Source organism: Athene cunicularia (genome assembly GCF_003259725.1).
Source record: "Athene cunicularia isolate RWA chromosome 2 unlocalized genomic scaffold, athCun1 chr2_part1, whole genome shotgun sequence".
Lineage (NCBI taxonomy): Eukaryota > Metazoa > Chordata > Aves > Strigiformes > Strigidae > Athene > Athene cunicularia.
The window spans coordinates 130,650,160-130,674,330 of record NW_020799095.1 but is presented as its reverse complement, the minus strand read 5'-3'; the positions used below and the strand labels follow the sequence as shown (position 1 = coordinate 130,674,330).

Below are 24,171 nucleotides of genomic sequence, written 5' to 3'. Positions count from 1 at the left end.
CTAGTTTAAAATGTAGATCTAACCCATCATTTCTGCATTACAGTGTTTAATATTGTCAGTAAATGTCCTGAATAGCTAACATTGTGCTGTAAAATAATGTATGGAATTTAAAATAGTATACTGGGGGAAAAATGCTGAATACCTGTGCCATTATTTCTAGGATCAGGAGCAAAGAATTTTATAGTAATTTTTGGCAACATCCACTGCATCCATAGGCTGACACGTCCACTTGAGACTCCAATATTACTTGTTGTTTGTTCCAGTGTAATGGAGTCTGAGAATGGAGAATCATCACCACCCTGAAGAGAATCACCCTATGAAACAGATGTAATAGCTGAGGAAAACAAGTATTGCACAGAATCACAGAATCATCTAGGTTGGAAAGGACCTTGAAGATCATCTAGTCCAACCGTTCACCTAACACTGACAGTTCCCAACTACAGTCTATCCTTAAGTGCTAAATCTTTGCTTTTCACTACTACTCCTTTTTCTTCTGTGTAGAGTGATGTAGATGCCCAAACATACATATAAATACAGACTCACTGACAGCGTATTTGAAGTAAGCCATTTTTTAACATCAGGAAAATAATAAACCCTTTTCTCTAGAGATCATAGACTTTGGTAAAGATTATTTAGTAAAACTGTAAGGTTGCATGACTTAGTTCCACTTGACATAGTGAGCTTTCTTCATTAAGTCTACACTGAGGAAGTACTATCATCAATGGAAAAAACACTGGAATATTCTGACATGCAGTGGGAAAGAGAATAAAGCTTATGCATATCTGAAAGGCAGAGGAAGAAAGACTGGCTGGGGGTGCCAAAATGAATGAGGCACCTAGTATGGCCATAACACTTCCAAGCTACATACACAATAGTTTTGGGGATGGGTTTTTTCCCTTTTTCTATGTGCTTCTCTGCAACTGCTTGGGAAAGTGATTTCACAAAATAGTAACTTTTTGTAAGAATTAGAAGCATTAATTACCACTTTTAAAATATGTCTGTTATTGAAAAAAGGTGATTGTCATTCGCAATGTTCTTAAATATACAGTCTGTTGACATATGAGCTTCTAGAAGCTTCTGTGCCATCATCTCCGTTCATTTCCTAAAATATTTAAGTCTCAACAAAGAAGACACAAAGGTAAGTGTTTTTAGGAGAACATGTCAAATGAAAGCTATACTGAGAATCCTGTTACGAGGGCTTATCAGAGTTCTGCAGGCATGTTCTGATAATTCCTGATGGCACAACTGAAATATTTACCAGGCACAGGACTTCATCCTGCTCCTTTGCTGGAACTTACTATCTTTTAATAGGAAAGGGAAGATGTAAACATACAATTGGTCATCAGCCTCTAGTGTTTACATCCTATTAAACCAAATGCAATAGACACATAAGTCACTAACATCAACCAGAAGTCACTAAAAATACAACAGCATCTACACTTGCAACTCCACCAAGTGTTGCAAGTTTTCTTCATTATTCAAACACAAAAGGAAAGAGACAGTGTATTGTATTTGATCCATTAAGACCAAGCTGTTTCTAAGATTTACAGACCAATAAATACCCAAAGTCTTAACTTTCAATGAAGGTTTTGGGGATAAGCAATTGTAAAGGATGATGAACAACATGTCTGGGAATTTTGAGATTTATCTTTGACTAACCAAGATGAATTACATGGAAGACACCCTGGAATCAGACCCACACAGAAGGCACTGCAGTTTGACTGAATCCATTTTAACCTGTCAGGCAAGAAGTTACAAGGCACTCACTTCAGCTTCAGATGTACCAGAAAAACTTACTTTCGCTAGCAATATTTAAAATCTGACAGTCCAACACTAGAGAATGCGAGAGTGAATATTCTGTTAGCAATCTATTTTCTGGATGGGTAGAACTTATCCTAAACCAAATTACATAGCTCATATGGAAGCATTTATGCTGATAAATCACATTTTCAGTCAACTTATAGCCTGCAGTTTAATTATAAGATTTCTATCACATATATGTGTTCTCTTATTCACCAACCTAATTGTAAAGAGAAGACTTGAAGATAGGTCATAATCTTACAAAAGTTTTGCACACAATCCATTATGACTGTGGACTGATACACACCAAATAGAGCAGCTGACATAGTGCTTTTAGAATATCACAGAATCATCTAAGTTGGAAAAGACCTCGAAGATCATCCAGTCCAACCATTAAGCTAACACTGACAGTTCCCAACTACACCAGATCCCTCAGCGCTATGTCAACCCGACTCTTAAACACCTCCAGGGATGGGGACTCCACCACCTCCCTGGGCAGCCCATTCTAACACCTAACAACCCCTCCTGGAAAGAAATGCTTCCTAATATCCAGTCGAAACCTTCCCTGGTGCAATTTGAGGCTATTCCCTCTTGTCCTATTACTTGTTACTTGGTTAAAGAGACTCATCCCCAGCTCTCTGCACCCTCCTTTCAGGCAGCTGTAGAGGGCGATGAGGTCTCCCCTCAGCCTCCTCTTCTCCAGACTAAACACCCCCAGTTCCCTCAGCCGCTCCCCGTACGACCTGTGCTCCAGACCCTGCACCAGCTCCGTTGCCCTTCTCTGGACATGCTCGATACATTCAATGTCCTTTTTGTAGTGAGGGGCCCAAAACTGAACACAGGAATCGAGGGGCGGCCTCACCAGCGCTGAGTACAGGGGTCAGATCCCTTCCCTGTCCCTGCTGGCCACGCTATTGCTGACACAAGCCAGGATGCCATTGGCCTTCTTGGCCACCTGGGCACACTGCTGGCTCCTGTTCAGCCGGCTGTCAATCAACACCCATATAACGCATAATGAAGAATATGATTACCTTTACTACTTACTTTTTCAGAGAAACAATGAAACGCTGCCTCTGCTTCCCACTTTCAGCTCTATGTCACTCAAATTAACATTTACTGGTTTATTTATTTTTGTCCCAGCAAAACTCTTAGAGGACACAGAGAAACACCAAAGGTACTTTATCTGCATGCAGTAACATTTATCCTTGAAAAACTTAGTGATACCTACTATAATTGTTAAGAAATGATCTACACTGTCAATAGCTGACACACAAAACTTACCACTCCAGATATTCATTCATGTGGGGAAGGGAGAGTTTGTGCAACCAACTAATGTATGTTACTGGAAAATAACATCTAAACATGTGACTATAGTATCTGGACTAGTTCAACAGATATAATATTAAGTGTTGAAATGAAAATTAAAATTCAATCCACTTTCAATTATCTATGGTGATGGTGGCTTTGCATTAATCAAAAATGTATGAAAAAAACATGTATATTTCTGTTTACTTTTATATTTATTATATAAGGCATTATTGCTTATGGCTCTGATTACCTGTAGAGCCATAGGTGACCTTCTTTTGAAAAGCTGTTAAACTCTAGAGGTGCAAAAAGTTAGCCATTATTAATATAAGGTTTCTTAATGGAGTATATATACATTACAATCTACTTATCTCACTTTTGAAAACAAATGAAAGGAAAAAAGTCAGGCCATAGTTCAACTGAGACAAACCTTCAGGTTAAGTACTGATGGAAGAAGATGGTATATAGTACTGTAATGTTCATTCCATGGTGAAATTACATAATTCAGAAAAGAAATATCCTACCCTCACTAAACCAGTTTTAAGAAAAATCAGTGGTATATCTATAACATTATATATAGCTACAAACTTGTGTAATTTTCAAAAATATCATCATTGCTAGATTTAGTTTAGTTTAACAAACTGTAACATGTGTTTTATGGACTGAGAAATTAAATTTTGCTTTAGGAACTGTCATTCAAATGACAATGGGCTTCTGCTCTTCAGATATCATTTGTGAAGATGAAAACAAAGATATACGAGTCCAATTCTAACTTTACCATGGTTCAAGACTATTAATCCATCTAACAGTGTCTTTTCATTATGAATATAACTAGTATATAATTCAGGTGTGGAACACTGTTTATGTACAAATCTGTGTTGACTGTATTAAAGAATTTTTTTTTTTTTAAAAAAAAAGCATCACAGAAAACAGATACCCTGGCAGTTACTTGAAGTAAAGCTGCTGTTTCTAAGTATTAAGTAGTTCAGTTTTGTAAATCCCTAGGATTAGAGATTAATGTTATCATTCTAATCATCTGTGGCTGGTGAACAGCAAATAAAAAAATGCCTGTTTTTTGCAAAAGGGTCCACGATGAAGAAACTATTCTCTATGAGAAGTGTTTCACTAGTGTACAGAAAGCAAGTGCTATTATAATTGGGAAGATTTCCTTAAACATTAATCACAATGGGTCAAGAAACCATGGATATAGCATTAGGTGACAATGTATGAGTCAGACAAAAAAAAAAAAAAGATACTACTCCTTGGATTTATGAATAACATGTAGGAATGAGATCAGAGACCATGAAGGACAGAAAATGAAGAGTTCCAATGCATACGACAAACAAGTAGCTCATCTTCAACAGAACTAACAAAACAATAAGAAAATCATGCAACGTTGACAGTACTAATCTCTGAAAAGGTGAAATACAAGCTAGTATCTTAAATATGAAAAAGCAAATAAGTTAATACATTAGAATGCATATTATATGTTCATTGTCCTATGATGGGTTTTGTCTGTGATGTCTTTAATCTACATCTTCCAGATGTCACCTATAAATACTTGATCACTTATTAATGGTCAGACTGACAGAAAGAATATAAATGAATGAATGAATGAACAAACACAGAGCTGGAGGTACCAAAGACTCGCAGAAACAAATAGAAGAAAATTAACACCTATGCCTTGGTCTGAATGAAGTTACTACTCTGTAAGAAACAGCAGTACTTAAAGGTCTATCAATTAAATGCATGGTCCTCATGAAGTTCATAAAGGCAGCAGAAGTGCAATTAGCCCAGAAACTAAGACAAGAGAAACACTGCTCTCCCTGTATGAGACAGACATGAACACACTGGTCTCACTAAGTGGACAAGGACCAGAAGGGTATGAGCAAGATTAATCAGAAAGAGAGAAAGAACATTTGTCTGTGTATGTATATGTTTACTTTCATATGTGGTGGAAGGAGCAGGGAGCTGTAATAGTGGGAGTTAAGTAATTTCGGAAAGAAGATTGTGAAAGTACTTACAGAAGACAAGTTACAGAAACAAGGGATGAATGGATGTGTCCATTGCTGGGAGAGCTGGTAACAGAGCATAGAAGAGAACAAGCAGACAACCAGAGTTAAGGGAGAAGGAGCTTCATCTGGTTCCCTTCAAACAGACCTCCCAGAGGGAAACTTCCCTATACCACTTTACCCACCAGTTTTTATAACACCTTTGAGAATCCTTTCTTCCCTGAAAGGTTCTTAATTGTCACCAACTTGTCAGTGTTTTTAAATCAATAACAAGTAGCTTATAAACTAAATAGGAGGAAGGACCTACTCAAGGCTACTTTAAAAAAAAACCAAACAACCAAACTTCAGCCACACACTATGCCTTCTCTCCTTTCCTGACCTTTATCTTTTGAACATTTCTTCTCCATTCTGTTCTCACTGAGGAAAATCTTTACATAAAACCACCTGAAATTCCTCTCCGAGCCATGGACTTCACATGACTATCTTGCTCACTTTTACTTACAACTTCCTTCTTCCATTTTTCCCTTACATTGTCTGCAAATTTAATTATTAAATGTAGCAGTGATTGTCTCCTGCTGTGTATCTAATAATATTTAATGCCTACCACATAGGACATCTAATTGGGGAAACCTCAGATAGTTCATTTCATACTCCAAAGCAAGTCTGGCACAATGGACATAGAGCACCCAACAAGGTGGGGGGGGAAAAAAAAAAAAAAAAGAGTGGTAGAACATGCTAAATAACATGTTCAGGGCAGAGGTTAACCCCTTTCCACCAAACGGTGATTCATATTTCCTATTTGCTTCCCCAGCAAAATCTTTCCTGCCTCTTGCTAAAACCTTTTGTCCAAACACTCCTACCTCCAAGTGCTGTTTACTAACCATGACATTTCCTTCTGTCCATAAAAAACTCTCTCCAGTGCCACTTAATTTTCCTACAAGGCAGCACTAACAGCCACATGGAAGGAGATATCTTTTCAGCACTGTAAGCAAAACTCAGTTTTGTTTCTTCAAGGATGCCAGTGCATCCTCCCCCAGTATGGGGAAGGAATGAAAATTGATTGGGAAATGGCCTTGGAGAGTATCAGGCCTGGAAGTCCCCCAGTATCTGAAAGAATGTAGGTAGAGAAGCCAGCCACTTCTCCAGTACTAACCAATGTCTTATTGCTTCTCCTGAAATGGCAGGCTCCAGCCTCCATTGATAGGACAGTGGCATAAGCCAGGAATCAACAAGCCAGCCATTTTGCCATACTCTAACTACTCCTGTCCACTCTCTTCAAACACCAGCCTGCCTCCAACTATCTACACTACCTACTTGCAAAGCTATAAAAAGCAGGAGCAAAACCAATATCCTTCCAGAGCTGGAAAGAACACAGAATTTTGAGAATCCTGTCTCCTTAATGAGTCTGTATTTGCAAAGTCCTCATTCTGACATCAGAAAAGCCTCATCCTATTTCATGATTTGCAATTTCATGCCATCAGCATGGCATCAGTTTTGAACCTTTTAATTTCTGTCAATAAATTCCTTTCTTCTTGTTTCCTTCATATAACTCATCCAAACAGTTCTTTGACTGTCTTCCAATAACTTCCCACCTCTTCCTAATTTGCCTTTGAGTGATACCCCTAAAAGATTATGATTTTGTTCTGGAGTTTCACTGTGTCTGGGATGACTCACACCTCACATGCTCTAGAGATGTTACTTTGGAACAGGGGAATCCCTTCCGCAGGGCAGCTCTGAAGGAAGGAGCTAGCCAAGGACAATTTCCCTTTGCTGAGATCTTTGGATGTACTTTTGTAATTGGATTCTTTTATTTTCATAATTTAATTTGTTCAGATGTTTCATACATTTTGTTACCTTGTTTTTCCCCACTGAGAACTTCTTTTGTTTAGTGGTTTGAGTATACAGATAACTTTGTTCTGTAGAAAACAGGTTATTTTCCTATGCTTTTCTTTAAGCTTATTTTTCTGGATATTAAATGATGTACTATGCTCATCATAGAATCAACCTGTTGATAATCTTGGAAGAAGGTTACTTATAACAGTATCTGTGAGGTTCTTGAAGAACTGCATTTATCTAGCATTACCCAAGACATATACTGTTGTGGTTTAACCGCAGCTAGTAAGTAAGCACCACACAGCTGCTTGCTCACTCCCCCCTGCAGCAGGATGGAGGGGGAAGAGAACTGGAAGGGTAAAAGTGAGAAAACCCATGGGTCGAGATAAGAACAGTTTAAGAATTCAAATAAAATATTACAATAACAACAACAATAATAATAGATTGCAATGAAAAAGGAAATAACAGAGAGAGATAAAAACCAAGAAAAACAAGTGATGCAAATGAAAACAATTGCTCACCACCAACTGTCTGATGCCAAGCCAGTCCCCAAGCAGCAGCTCCCTGGCCAACCTTCCCTCTAGTTTATTGATGGGCATGATGTCGTATGGTCTGGGATATCCCTTTGGTCAGTTGGGGTCAGCTGTCCCAGCTGTGTCCCCTCACAACTTCTTGTGCACCCCCAGACTCCTCACTGGCAGGGTGGTGTGAGGAGAGGAAAGGCCTTGCACTGTGTGAGCACTGCTCAGCAATAACTAAAACGTCCCTGTGTTATTTCCAGCACAAATCCAAAACAGAGACCCATACTAGCTACTATGAAGAAAATTAACTCTACCCCAGCCAAAACCAGCACATATATAAAAACCAAATTAACCCAGGAATGTGCAATCAAATTTAAAAGCAGGAAAACCTGCATTTTCGGGAATGTGACCCCTACCAACTTCCAAGCCTATTATATCAATGAAGTGTACAAAAAAAGAGAGTCACAGGTACAGGCCCAGATGTATCATTAGACAGTGCTTCCTCCTTTTCTAAAAACATAATGGAATAGGCCATATATCTGATATGCTATAAGCAAAAAATACACATGTGAGGAAGAGGCCAAGGTGCTCACAGTTTCTGTTACTGTTGCTGGAGCCAAGCTTTCACTGGTATCATTCCAATGTTGTCTGTGCATATGTTTGTCTGATTTGCAGATGTTTCTCACACTTTAATTTCTGTAACATGTGAGGTGGCTTTATTAAATCCTATTCAAATTGTGTAGCACACATCTGCATAGATACAGAACAGAACTTCATTTAGTTATTAGCACAAGTAAGGCCTACACACTCATGTATGTCTGGAAGTGAACTTGAAAAACAAAACCAGTCCTTCAATTTCTAGAAGCCAAATGGAGGATGTTGATGTAAAACAAAGTTATCAGAAAGAAAAGACTCATGAACCTCCGGACACAGCCAGAAGCAGAGTAAATTGGAGGGTTAGACACTCAGGCCCGTAACTGCCAGGGTTTTGGAACTTGTTCTACCACAGGGCCTGCAAGTCCTAAGCAGGGCCTCAACTCACTTGCGCTTAGCTTTCGACTGCAATTCTGCGCTTGGGTTACTGCATTCCCATCCAGTATTCCAGGTCACTTGCACGTACTACTCCTTGGACTATAGCTTGATGATATAGCTAAAACCGTATTAAGGCTGAGGCTTTCAGCAATAACCTCTTCTGTTTGCAGCTATGCCAGCTGCAGATCATATCAACAGACATCCTCAGCTGCTCAAAACCACGTCCCTCTCAGAGGTTACTGGGTTACTGGCTCCACCCGACCCCTACTTCAACAGTGCAATGTGAACATACTAACTAAATTTTTTCTGCCATTTAAACATGCATAAACAGTTGAATTGCCCCATTCTCTTTCTCAGTGGCAGAAGCACTGCAGATGCTCCTCTGAAGGCAGACGCTGCTATATGGCTGTCCTTTGGGAGATGAAAAATGAAGAGACTGCATTTCTTCTTAGCCTTCTGTTAATGGTACTGTAACCAGAACCACTGGGCAGAGTCACAAGGGCTGAAAAACTGATGGTCTGCAGTAGCTGACTGCTTTTGTTTTTTTTTAAATTAGCTCAAATTCTTAGAAACTTTTTGCAGTGAAAAACTAAGAAACCGAAGTGAGAAGAGAGACTGTGGTCTTGTTTCTCACGCAGTTTTAATTTTCATTTTGGATTTTCAGCACCCAGCGTGGTATTGTTAAATATGTTTATGCATTAATTTTCTGCTCTGTTTCCAGATCTACAGAAAAGTCAAGCCAGACTCAGAAACCCTGAACTATTTTCCCACAACTTCTCATGCCAAGTCCTAAAATATACAATTTAATTCTTTCACCAATTGTTGCAAATTGACCAATATACTGAGTTTATTTTCTTAGCAGAATTTATCTTTGTTCATCAGGAAGATCCAAACATATGAGGCCTTCATCCTTGGCCTGCCTAAAGCTCAGGGATGATCACAGTTTGGCCACACTAATGCTATGCCTTATCAAAATAACTTCTGCGTTCTTGCTCAATCACTGAGTTTCCCCAAGGACTAAACACTTCTACCACTGTTTGTACTTAAGTAAACAGTAACAAGTGGCCTGTTGTAGTCTGTACTACCTTTGTTTTTGCTGTTCCAAAGGAGGGATGGTAAAAATGATTTAACTGTTTCCAGCCTTTCAGTACTTAAGACTCTCACTCACGTTTCCCTGTCTTACCACAACACAGACTAAAATTCAGTAAGCTAGGTAGCTTTATCCACATAGGACTGTGGTGATCACCATCAACTTGTCAGCATGAAAAGAATTACATGGATCTTAAAATATAAATCATCCACAGATCACATAAACAAATTACTTCTTTTGCTGTTTAATATAAACAGTTGTGAGAGTTTGCTTTCTTCCAATTCATTTATAGCAAGTCTGTCGCAGCTGAAAGAAGCTTTGAAAATAATCATTTGTCTCCCACAGAACAAACTAACACATTAACTGTAGAATGTCTAAACTTTTAAAAAGTACCTATTGCAGAAAAGTATTTTTGTTTGACAGACTTCAAAATTTCAAGATTTAAAAATATAGGAACATATAAACAAAATGCAGACTCTGATAAAACACAAACTTCTGAAAAATGTCCTTAAGTCAAACCTGTAGAAATACATATTATTGTTTAATTACTCTCTATATATGTCATTGCTGCTTATCAGCAGTAATGACTATGAAATACATAGCTGAAAAGTGAAATTGTGGCTGATGCACTTGATTTTTATATATTTCCTCCTCTATTTATTTCATTAAAAACATTATTGTTATAATAGTGTGAAAACAAGCTATAATTTACAAATACAGGTAGCATTTTCTAAATCAAACAACATGGACATAGATTTGCTCCCACTGACTTCTTTGTAAATAACATAAGGCCAATATTAAGTAGCTTCAAATTTCTAGAGACCAAAATGTGCACATATAAATAATCAATACTAGCACTTTAGAGAATATAAAGACATAAAGTACTCAGCATTTAAAGAGATTAAAATAAAAGTATTTTTTTATTTCTCTGAGTATTTGCAATTTGTTTTCAGACCTGTCTGTATCAAGCCAGCAATCAAGCAAGGTTTTGTTGGTGTTAGGTCTCCTGACCAGTGAGTGCCTGCACTATAACTGCCTCATCTGCTTTTACTGCTCCCTTGACGGAATTCAGACTCTGTGGGAAGGGAAAGGAGTGGTCCAGTTCGAACCAGAAGCAAAACCACAGACAGGGATAAATCAGACTCAGGAAAATAGTGGAATGCCGCTCCAATCTTCTCAGCTGCATCCACCTTCTCTTTCCCCTCTACCATTTACTGAAAGCATGCTTTTTTTAGTCATCCTCCACTTCCATGCAGTACCACTTATTCTCAGGTTGGTTAAGTTTCCATCTCAGTTATTTCTGTGAGGTATTAAACATAACTTTTGCCTTCCTGTCTCCAAACACCACCAACCCCTCCCCATGTTTCAGATTTTCTATACCAGTTTCTGAAGAGTACTTGAAAAATACCATGTCATATGAAGCTGACAAGCATTACATTACTCTGACATCCCCTGCCCTGCTTCTACACCTTCTGAAATTAAAATTACTTCTTCAGAAGGTACCATATAAAAATATTCAGACCCCAGCTGTTCTTTGGTGTGAGACAATGCAATTGGATTTTAAAACACTTGTTCAGAATTCACTAGTTAGGCTCTTGTGAACAAACAAGGTCTCCAGATAAAAAGTCTTATGTTTAAGATAGATGTTATATATAACAATTCATACGTGGACAGACTGTGGAGGACTGTGTCTTCAGCCAGAAGAAAAACAGCCTCACTGAAAATAGTGTGGTATAACAGACAGACACCTGGAGCCCATTAGGCAATTTGACAGGTAAAACTAGCTGCTGCACTTCACAGGAGACAAAACAATTAAAAAAAAAAAATCTGTCTACATTTCTTTACAAGGCCTGTCGACTTACTTTGCTTTTGGGGCAGAGGAATAGCTGTATAGCTCTCTGTACAGATACCACTCAGATGCATACCTGCATCTATAATGGGGTTTTGTGCATATTTGAACATACTAAGGTTAATTATTTCAGATAAAGTCTCTATTATATGGACTATAACTGAGGCACTCAGGAGACTGAAGTTCTTGGAGACAGCAGAAGTGACCAGACTGTCTCTCTCATCTTCACATCCTACTCTCTTCAAATAAAGGAGAAGCAGAATTACATGATCACACTACCTACAGCTAGGTAAGGTGATAGTAATTAAGTTAGTAAAAGGAACAGGGAAACTAAGTGATCAACTACTCTGAAAGGACACTGATGAAAAACAACGTGGGAGAACAGCTAATTTTTCACCACATATATTTTTAAATTCTCAACAATCCTTACCTCAAAGAACAGGACAGCAGCCATGTCATTATAATGAAAACCTATCTTGTGCTTTGACACTAGGAAATATGTTGAATAAGTTTAGAGACAGCTACCAACTGCAGAAGAGAATGAGCATGCTGGGTTTGTGTGTGTGGCAGGGTTTTTGGTAGCAGGGGAGGGGGCTACAGTGGTGGCCCACTGTGAGAAGCTTCTCAATGGTTTCCTGGCTTCCAAGTTGGACCCACCTCTGTGCCAAGACCAAGCCAATTAGCGATGGTGGCTGCGCATGTGCAATAACATATTTAAGAAGGGGAACCTGGGAGAAGGAGTGGGAGTTGTGAGGAGTTGCGAGAAGGACACCTATGTGAACACCAAGGTCAGTAGAAGAAAGGAAGAGGAAGAGGGGGAGGTGTGCTGGTGCAGAAACTCCCCTCAAACAATGATGAGACAGCAGGGCCACCCTCTTTGCCGCCCATGGAGGTCACCAGTGGAGCAGATGCCAATCTGCAGCCCATGGAGGACCCCACACCGGAGAAGGTGGCTGCATGTGAAGAAGGCCAAGACTCTTGGGGAGGAATTCCCACTCTGGAGCATCTTGGGAGGAACACATCCCATGGGAATGACTCATGTCAGAGAAAGTTTGTAGAGGACTGTCTCTCGTGAGAGGGGCACCACACTGGAACAGGGTAAGAGTGTGGGGAGTCCTCCTATTGAGGAGGAAGGAGTGGCAGACTGACTGTAACACCATCCCTGGCCCCCTGCACCACTGCAGGGAAGGAGGTAGAGAAACTGGAAGCAAGACTATGCCCATGAAGAAGGGAGTGGGTGAAGGTGTTTTTAAGACATGGTAATGCTTCTCACTGTCCCACTCTGTCTGTTAAGTGGTGGTGGTGGTGTTAGTGTTTGAATTAAATTGATGCTTTTTTTTCTTCCTGTAATGAGATTGTCTTTTGACCATGACCATAATGGGTAAGTCATCCCTCCCTGCCCTCATCTCCATTCCTGAGCCCTTTACTTCACTGTTTCCTTCCCATTCCTGAGTGGGAAGGGGTGAATGTGCAGCTGCATGGAACTCAGTTTCCCTCCGGGCTCAAACCACAACAATTAGTTATGGAGATACTCCAACCTTTATGTTACAAATTATTTAATTCATATTGTCTAAAATACTCTATTAGAAATGTGAGAATTAAACATGGTTTATTCTCACTGGTTGGCGAAGTGTGACCTCTTCCACTTTTTCACCCCCAACAGTACTACAAACTCATAGACAACAGGACTGTGCATGGTCTCAAAAACAATGTTCTTAGCTACTTTACACATGATGATCTGCAAAAATTCATTGTAGCTTCAAAACACTTCTATTTTTACTGATGGTCACCAAAAGATTAAAAAGAAAAATAATTCAGATAAAGTGATAACTACATTGACTTAAAATGGTGGTAGAGTGCTTAAAATAATTTTACCTAAGGCTTAATAAAAATATGTTTGGAAAATGTTACTTTGTTTACATCATCCAGAATGTAATAATTTGGTCATCCCACTAGGATGAATAACTAGGTTATTCACCTTACTCCAACTGGTAGCTTGACATAAAATTAAGTCTGAGTGAAGGGATAATTGTTTTTTTGAGTTTTGCTTTGTTTTAAACCTCAGTCTTTAAATATAAGAAAGCACTAGGTCAGGACCGATATCAAAGGTGGTCTTCAAGTATAAACACTGACTCACAAATTCATAAAAATGATAGTGCCCACAAACTCAAACATAGCATTTTTGTAGCTACTAGTCTTATAGGAATCTAAAACTCTGGCTTGACTTCCCATGACAAAGATTATTTCCAAGTCTTTTTTTCAACTACAGTAATGCAAAACTTTTGCCTTTCTCTTTTTTATTGTTAATTAAAACCCTTGTACACCCTACATACTGTTTTGATTTTAATCACCTCAATACACCTAATATTCCCACTCAGTTAATCAGAAATGGACAAAGATTTTCCTCAGCTGCCAAGCCAAAAATATTACCCTGCTACTCAAACAACTCTGTAAATCTTCCTGACAATATAAAAATTGGTCTTCTATTTCTCATTTTTAACTTCTGACGAAGAACTTCTTACATTCTCAAATATTTGGCCATATATACATTCTCCCACCTCACTGTCTCCATTCAAACAAATTATACCTGCCTCAGTATGCTCTTTATCTGTGCACTTACATATCCCTTGTGCAGGTTCTTTCTTCTGGACTGCCTTCCTACCCCAGCCACAGACAGAGCGCCTTGGGCTGACAGTTCTGAACGGAGACAAGGGACAGGATCTCTACTCCTCATTCTTTCAGTCATACGAACTATGGCTTCATGCAAACATTTTCTCCTGTCAGTACCTTTCTTTCCTTTTCCATATCTTTATTAATATCCTCAGAGCATGGTCAATTTTAAAATTTATTTATCCTGTCTAAGTACAATGATACATTCCTTTCAAAGAAGTTTTCAAATATCAGTTGTAAAGTGTTATGTCAATTCTAAGTCCCTTATTGTGAAAAAAATCCAATATTAATACCATGTGTTTTAATATAACTTTCTATTTCAACAAGATTCAGAGTGGAAAAGACTGAACACAAATTCTAACATTGTCCTTTGTTGGCTAATTCACCAATTTCCTTTAGATCAGGAGAAAAATTATTTAGCTGGTGCATAACATTTGTTGAGAATAGGAAGAAAATAAATGATGAACAACATTTTGCAAAGGGGTAGGATATGAACATTGAACTTGGACCCGTATTACCAAAATAATCTTGGTAACATGACAGATTAAAACAATTACTGAATCAGTTTCAAGTAATGCTCCAAGTACAGCATGTACTCCAAATACTGCTGTCTATATAGAGGGTCAAAACCAAATCGTTATTTATAAAGCTGGTGGTTTCTGATTTTAATGAGAAAGGGATTTACTGTGAGTAGGTGGAAAAATACTGGATTTGTGACCATATTGTTTTCTTACTAATATTGCCTACCTTCAATTCTGTATCCATGGCAAAATTTTTTACAATTGAGATCACATACACATAGAAATACACCAAAACCAAGGCTATTCAAATAATATAGAGACATTTTAGTGAAACAACTTAAGAACTGAAAGTTCTTAAGTTCTCTAGTTCAAACACCTTTTAATGACAGTTACCTCTCTCTGTGTGTGATGCATATAAAAAGTAAGCACTAGCAATCACCATTTCATTTTCTCCAAACCCAGAAATTAATATAAACCATACACAGGGTTAGAGCAATCCTGGTCAAATGTTGAATATGTAATTGCACTCAGCATTCAAACTGCTGTGTATTTATCTGTGCTCCAGATCTATTCTATAAGGTGCCCCCCAAATTGCTGTGTTTATCCTGAGAATGAAATCCAGTCTCTCAGGACAGTCTCCCTGCATTGCAATAGCTTTATGTTAAGAATGAAGCATTGCATATGCATGATATACCATCGGTATACCTTCAACTCACCTTACACATTTTTGGCTCCCTCCTGGAGCACAAACAAGGCTAACTCATTATTCTAACCAGTAAGCCTGACATAGGCACTAAGAAAATCACAAATACAAGGCTTATTCAGTTGCACAGCCTCCTGTGATCACCCATTCTATGATATATCAGCGACCTGATGACTCACAGCTAACGATACTCATGGATGAAGTTTAACACTGTATTTGTGCTGATAAAAGAACCAGCCTTTTTTCCTCAGTATGCCAGAGAAGCACAACTCCTTCACATGCCTCAAAATACTATTTTACAGCCTTAGGCACACACAGAAATTAAGATCAGGTACCAGATTGCTCCAGACAGGGCTATAAACTAAGGAAACAGAAATACATAAAAGCAAGTGACCAATCCCTCTTATATTTGAAGCTGCGTATCCAAATCCTCATGTCACTCACAAAAGCACTCCTGACACATGAGACATCTGGGAGAGGGGAAGGAACTGAGCTCCAGAAGTAATTCATAGCTAGAGGGTAGCAATGGCTGGATGGACCTGGAGTGAGTGTACAGCTGGGTGACTTGCAGTGCCAGCCTTGGGTGCCTTCACTGCCCCTGTATCTCTCCCAGTTGTCAATCCACTCTACACACAGCAGCTCTCCGTTGACTCAGGCATCACAATGACTGGCTTCAACATGACAGGCTGACTGTTGAAGCCACTTGGAATGACTTACAAGCATCAAAGGTGTCCCAAGTACTCCCAAAACACCAGTTACTGTTCTAATAATTCTGGACTTGAAAAATGCCTTATTCTTCCCGACCTGAAAACACTAACCATGATTTTCTGACAATATTCATTCACTTCAAAGAAAAATTACTCAGAAAAATAATAAACATATGATCAATACATCTTTTTTTTTTTTAATCTTTTCTCCTTCCTCTTGTTCCACCAAACTGTGTAATGAAGTATTCTTCATTCATCAGGGCAAAGCTACTTTCTATAGGAACATTGCTGCTCTTTCTGATCCTTCTGATTCTTACTTGACTGCACACCATACCTTCTAAGTCAGAACTCACATGACACATTTTTTTTAAGAAAGCCTACCTCTGTAGTAGTCCCAATGTCAGCAGATGGGCTGTATGTGCTGGTATCTGGTGGGGCGGTACCAACACTACTTTTAACTGGAGAGCTAGGAGGAGCAGGTCCTGTCATGGTTTCAGTATAGACAGAAGATTGATATAGAACTCCTTTCCTCTGAATTTTATTCCAAACTTTACCTGTGATCTCAGCCAGTTCATACAGAAGCTGCACCTAAAATAAAAATAAAAACTTTTTTAAGATGAAGCTTTCCTTAATGAGGTGAAGGAAAATCAAAATCCTCCACTGAGACTTAGAATGTAGCAGAACTGAACTTCTCACTCTTTATAATGTTCTGATAAGCAACCACATTGCAACTAAAATAATTATCATCAATTATAGTATATTGATTTTGATAAAAATAATCTGTGCTTTGTCTAAACATATGGTATGTAGCTCATGAAAACATAAGCAATAACATGCTCTTGTAGAACTCTTACTAATATAAATTTTAATAATTAAACAAAGGTAATTTAACATATATTCATATCTATAGATATTGCCTCTAGAAAAAGGTAAACATATAAACTTTATGAAGTATTAACAATGCAAAAATTATTCATTTAAATCATAATAAAATAATGATCCCATGCAGAATATGAAACTGTTTTGTTTTAGGGAGAATATCCACTATCAAACTCAATAGTCTCCTGGCATATGTCATTCCTATATTCAGAAACACACTGACTTGCACATTGTTTGACTCAGTTCTAAGATATTTACACAACTTTTTGTAAATAAGCATTAATCACAGAATTTGTATGACAGCATACTGTAATATACTGTATAAAACAAGCTCAGAGAAAACTGCAAACAATATATAAGCAGATCCACAGCTGGATACCATACCCAACTTGCCATTATAAAAAATGGAAATTCTCATATTTATAAGAACTTTAAGCCTCAGGACACATCTACTCTATGAAGCTGGCTTCTTATGTGGGCAGAACAGATGCAGAAAAACATTGTTGTCAATCTACATTTGATATAAAACAGTACTTGATTTTGTGCGTGAGAGTGTGCGATAAAGTCACAAAGTACATACTACAGTCCTTTCTTAAGAGGTGAAGTGCTTGAATTTTATAAAAAACTTCTTAATTGATCCTGGATTTTCTTTTGAAGTTTCAAGGCTTACACTGAGCAGGTCATATACTCCATTTGACAAAATTCTTCCTTAAATGAGATAAACTTCTCAGTACTTTTTTTGTCTTCATATACAGAGCAATCTACAGACAAACAATAACTCTGGCTGTGGTAAAAAGTTCTTTTAGTTATGCTTTAAAATATTTTGTGTCTGTAGCACTCTGATATGCACTGGTAACCTTTAAATTACTAATTCCAAATTTTGAAGTTTTTCCAAGTCTTATCCATGCAGTGCAGAAAGATAAATTAATAATGTCCATCTGATTGCCTGAGTGTTGATACTTTAACTGGTGTTGATACTTTGCTGGCAAAAGAGTCTACAAAATTAATAAGATACAGGGACATATCCAAATCATACATGCTTGCAACCTCCCCTTCCTCAAAATATTTTTTGGTTAAGAAAGCAGAGGATAATTTAAGCTATACTTGCCTTAATGAAGCAGGGATTCCCAAAATTTAATTATGCTACTCTTCATAAAGGCCCAAAATAAGACAAAAGAAGGAATGATGCAACTTCTGTGTTTACATACATGCTCAAACACGAGGTCAAGAGGTTTGTCATCAGCTAATCCAACACTGAAGAGTTTAAATCTTATTGGGGTTGCAACAGTCATAATCATTAAAGCTAATAGTTACATATGTTATCTGGGAGATTTTTTTAAATTGCTCAGGCTAGAATCTTTGCAGCCACTCTGAAACAGTGGTTATTTCAGACAACAGTAGCCATCTCTCTGAATATCGCCAGCAACCAGACAGCCAAGCAGTATGATTCTAATATTCTAACCCTGCTCTAAAACCAGAAAAAACAAGTTCACCAAGAAAAAAAAAGCACAGTTTGATTACAGGGATATGATTTTCATGGACATATATTAAAAAGTAGAAGAAAAAAAAAGGCCTCACACCAAAACCTCATTAAAATGGAAAAAAGAGGCATGTGTCTACATGTAAATAAGATTTTAAAACTTCAGATAAAGAGCTAAAGTTATGTCATGATTATTTTTAATACACTTAATTTTATTCTATTGGTTGTTACTCATTAAAATGGAAGGATTTCTACTTCTCTTGTTGGTTGTACTTTTTCAAGTGAGTAGCTTCAATATTTTTAGTACACTCTATTCAAGAGAAGAAAAATAGGACGACAAAAAGAGGAATAACTCTGCCAGAATTTGTTACAAAAAGTTTCCCTCTCTCACTGCTTCCACCCTCCCCAGCAAAACCACACATAACTCAGTAAGACCCCACTGACTACTTGGCAAAATCTGTAAAGTTCAATATGTTACAGCATTTTATACTTAAAAAATAACACATTAATACAAAATTGAAAACTATAACAAAAGGCAATACCCTGGCAATTTTGCACACTGGAAGTATCTATTGACTTTAAAGGGATACAAGCATCAGAACATGGTTTCATATTAAATTATGATGGTCAAATAGTAAAATACTTGTTACCTTTAACAAATTGACTAAGCATCACCTACTTTAAGGCTGTCATCTATAGACAAAATATGGCCCATCATTCTAAAAAATCAAATTTCACAGTCACTCTACTGTGAATTTATAACTATCAAAAGCTGATAGGTAATTGTGTTTTCCATCTTCTGTTCGTGAACATCTGGTTAAAGAAGACTGATGGGGTGGTTGTCCTTTTGCATCAGTAAAGCAGAAAGGACAAGTAAGGCAGAAGTAAGTAGACAGCTCAAGAACCTTCATTAAACGCAAATAATTTGTCCACATCCTTTCAGTCACTATAATACTCCAGTAAATTAATAACATCACAGTGTACAAGGACATCCTTTAAGACAAGAATACTTGGTCTGATATTTCACTGTACAACTTCATTTTAACATTTCACTATACTTGTAATATGATTTACATGTAGCTTACAATTTTAATTTCTTAGTGCAAATGTTATCTTACCATTTGCAAAACAAATTATCTGACCACAATTTGGCAGGAAAGCTTGAAACACTGCTTTACTTAATTTTTCTTTTTAATTTGCTACTCAAATTTAGATAAGGCTTCCACTCATAACAATGCGATTCTGCTTATAAATTAATATTATTAATGTATTACATATATTAATCATGAATAATGCAGTTGGATAATTAAAAGAAACCAGAACTGATCAGACAATTTGCTAAAATTTCACTGAGAGGGTACCAATGAAATTTAGCAGACTATTTTGCTACATGAACATCTTGAAATATTTACCAATTCCTAAATAGCTGCAATACCAAGATGAATTTTGTACAGTTCTATGAAAATTAATACAAAATAAGGCAGGTTGCCATAGGCTGCAAAATTATCATATATGAATTCATTAAACATTATGGAAATATCACAAAGTTGCAGTAAAGCTTTCAGAAGCCTTTAAATATAAAATGTAAAATTGTAGACAAGATCAGTTCTGTCTTTTCCTATTTATACATTTATAATACAATGACAACCGTTTACGTGTGCACACACACCTGTCATACAGCTTTACAAGTCTGAGTAAATCTTGTTGAGGCTACTCAACTTTAAATTTTAATTTGCCCTGTCCAGCGTAATCTCACTCTACCAACCCTCTTCCTAGTGAATGTGAGCCCATCCAGTACAGAAGACAATGGCATATAGCAAATGAGTCAGAAATAACTTGGATAGAAGGTGGTGAAAGGGGCAGATGACACACTGAGGATAAAATAAACACAGACTTTAAAACACTTGTTGCATTCATAAGAGCATGGAATGAGGCAAGGGAAAAACTGCATGTGACTGAGAAATATATTGTACTGAGTACACACAAGGGTTAACATTAAAATTACAACAGCTACCTTAGCTTTAACATTCCCAGACTTAGGTCATAAGCCCATAAATCTTTACAAACGTGATGTGCTGTCTATCAGGTCAAAATTATAATACTTTGTGTTCTTTCCCTTTCTTTCTATTAAATGAAGCAATAAACAGTCCATTTTGTCCATGATGTCCTTTGAAAAATCCTACACATGGCTAAAACTTTGGAGCAGACAGCATATGAATGAAGAGCCTTACTCAGACCTCAGTAGATCTGCAAGTTCCAAGTTCTCTCCAACATCACTGGAAATGTTGCAATGGTCAGGAAAGAATTAACCAAGTTGTAGTAAAAATTACTCCAAATTTTTCAGAGAAAACCTACTCTATTTGGAACTACAGCAAACTTGATCCAGATCGGTAAAATACAGGGTGCACTTTCTGAAAATGTAGTAACTTCCTTGCATTTTAATAAACATAAATGAGGTGGTAACTTTTGTTTACACACATTCATCTGAGTTTTTTCCTTTTACTATATGATACCATTGTTTGCCTAAAAAACATTTGATGTTCGAAGAAATGTTAGTTCTATGAAAATATGGTAAAAAATTACATTAAACCACTTCAGTATATGAATTCACAGTGACAGCAGAACAGCACTATAGCATTTAATGGTACATCTGCAATTCATTTTACTCCCTCAGCCAAAAGATGCATTTATACTGTAGCTATTACATTTTGAAAAGAGTTTAAATTACAAAACTTGAGAGAGCTTCAAAGCAAATCTTAATCTAAGCACCTTGATCTTGATGGCCCAGTTAAAAAAAAATTAAGATAGAAGAGAGCCTCTTCAACAAAATGCAGAATGACTGTACATAAATTGAGTTATTTTTAATTTCCTTTCATAAATCAATTAAATGTACCAACCTGGGGGTTGGAGCATTTTATTTCAAGGGACTCAAGGTCGACATGGAGGCAGACAACAAATGAGTGTCTGGATTCTGGCCCCGAAGCAAGCAGTTTCTGTGAAGTAACAGCTAAAGTAGAAGTACAGCCCATTGGTTCCACTAAATTAAGTGTCATCTGTTGTCCAAGAAGAGTGTATATACTGAAATGATGCAGACTAATAGTCCATGGAAAAGCATCACCTAATGATGAAAAAGAAGGGAAAACAGTTAAATAATTGAATAATAAAAACTAGACCATTTTTTATCTTAAAACTCAGTAAATGCCTTATCCTAAATCCCTTTAGAAGTCAGCAAGAGCAATCAACAACCATTAAATTGATCCCAAACTCTCACAAATATAATTTAAACATCAATTCCATTGTATAACTCAAAATCTAAACAGAAGGAATACATTTTTTACAACTTTCTGAAAACTGAAATCCATTGGGAATTTTAACCCCAAACTGTGAACAAACATGTACAACATAGTCTTTAAAGAACTCCTTTTATATGATTTTCCTCAAACTAAGGAGTATCCTGAAACCAATCCCAATTTATTTCAGCATATGGATGGTAGAGGCAGTTGCATACAGGTGTGTTTACAGGTTTTAATACTAGAAAGAATAATTATCTTTCTTCCAAAAATTTACAGCTTGCATATCAAGAGGGGGGTAACACAGAGTAAAGCCTATCTCAGTGTACTGCTCAGGTAAGTGAGACCTTGATCCCAGTGCAACTCTTTCCACTCCCTCCACTTAACTTCTTAGGAACAGAATGGTGATGGATTTTGTAAAATCAAATTACTGTAGACATACACTACGCACTTCATTTCTTATGTTTAGAAAGGAGCCTATCATGAATCATTATCAAGAATAATCAGTGAGGGAATTGGTAGTGTCCAGCTAAACAATAAAATGGCTGCAACTTTGGTACAATCAGTCTTCTTTAGGTTGTTAATAAATAAGAAAGAAAATAAAAAGTTTCCAAAGCAGAACCACAGAGAGAATTATTTGGGTAGGCCTTTAGAAGGCCAACAGGAACTCTTTTTAGTGAGAAAAGATTCAACAGCTCTACCAGCTAGACTTGAAAGGAACTGAGAACACAGACTACAGAAACTGAAGTAGAATCCCTGTGGTAGGTTTAACTTCGGCTGGATGCCATGTGCCCACAAAGCCACTCTATCACTCTCCCTCCTCAACAGGACAGGGGAGAGAAAATATGATGAAAGGCTTGTGGGTTGAGATAATGACAAAAAGATCACTCAGCAATTACTGTCATGGGCAAAACAGACTCAGCTTGGGAAAATTAATTTCTTGCCAATTAACACCAGAGTGGAGTAATGAGAAATAAGAACAAATTTAAAACCATCTTCACCACACTACTCCCTTCTTCCTGGGCTCAACTTCACTGCCAAATTCTCTACCTCCTCTCCTTGAGCAGCACAGGGGGACAGGGAATGGAGGTTGTGGTCAGTTCATCATGCATTGTCTCTGCTGCTTTTTCCTCCTCACACTCTTCCCCTCCTCCAGTGTGGTGTCCCACCCATGGGAGACAGTCCTTCACAAACTTCTCCAACATGGGCCCTTCTCATGGACTGGAGCTCTTCATGAACTGCTCTACTGTGGGTCCCTTCCATGAGGTCCAGTTCTTCAGGAACAGATGTGGGTCCCCTGCAGGGTCACAGGTCCTGCCAGAAAACCTGTGCCAGCTTGGGTTCCTATCCACAGGGCCACAGGTTCTGCTAGAAGTTGCTCCAGCATGAGGTCTCCAAGGGATCACAGCCTCCTTAAGGACTCCAGTGTGGTGGGGTCCTCCATGAGCTGCAGGGTGGTTATCTTCTCCACCATGGATGTCCATAGGCTGCAGGGGCACAGCTGCCTCACCAAAGTCTGCACCACAGGCTGCAGGGGTATCTCAGCTCTGGCACATGGAGTACCTCCTCCCCCTACTTCTTCACTGACCTTGGTGTGGGCACTATTGTTTCAAATATTCTCCCTCCTCTCTCCCAGCTACTGTTGCGCAACAGGTTTTTTTCCACATCTTAAACATGTTATCACAGAGGCGCTACCAAACATCACTGATTGGCTCAGCCTTGGCCAGAAGTGGATCTGTCTTGGAGCCAGCTGTGAGTGGGTCTGTCAGACATGGGGGAAGTTTCTGGCATCTTCTCACAGAAGCCACACCTGCAGTCCTCCCTGCTACCAAAATTCTGCCACATAAACACAGTATAATTCCATATATAACAACTGAGTCCCAGTGAAAGAATTTAGGCTCTGCAAGAGACACTGATCCAAAACCCAAAGAATGTTCAACAGATGTGAGGAAAATGACATAATGAAAGATACATTTTACCTGAAACAGACACCTTTTTTCCTGTTTAAAAGTACAACAACTATTTCAGTTTGGTTTGGGTTTTTTTTCTATCTAAAGAAAGTCTTCATCATTCCATTTATCAGATTTTCTGCTGAAGAAGTTGGGCCTCTTTGGCCCCACTTAAATGATGTTGAGCCTGTGCCCGACAATTAAATTAATATCACAATTAACACAAATTAACACAAATTAGCACAAATTAACTGTGATTATTTAAATTAAACTTTAGAAAAGTTTTGAAAATAAAATAAAGCTACAATCAAACATCTTTATACCATAGTATTTTAGTTCTATTGCTTCTTCCACAGGTGGCACTAACAATAAATTTATATGGACAAGAGTATATATATCAGGAAAGTCTATGTGTCTCATCCTAAGAATGAACTGAAAACTTCACTAATTTATTTTGAAGCTATTGCATACTGAAGAATTCAGTTCAACCAAAGCAACTTGAAAATATTTTAGAAAGGTTTCAGATTAGA

General features: G+C 37.7%; 1 protein-coding gene across 1 annotated transcript in view; it reads right to left on the bottom strand.

Annotated features, from left to right (window-relative positions):
* Positions 1 to 24,171, bottom strand: part of VPS13B (vacuolar protein sorting 13 homolog B) — a 477,299-nt gene that overhangs the window by 205,471 nt on the left and 247,657 nt on the right. The window contains 3 exon segments of the mRNA XM_026841594.1: positions 143 to 314; positions 16,425 to 16,631; positions 21,300 to 21,520. Coding sequence (XP_026697395.1) covers positions 143 to 314; positions 16,425 to 16,631; positions 21,300 to 21,520 — 600 coding nt within the window.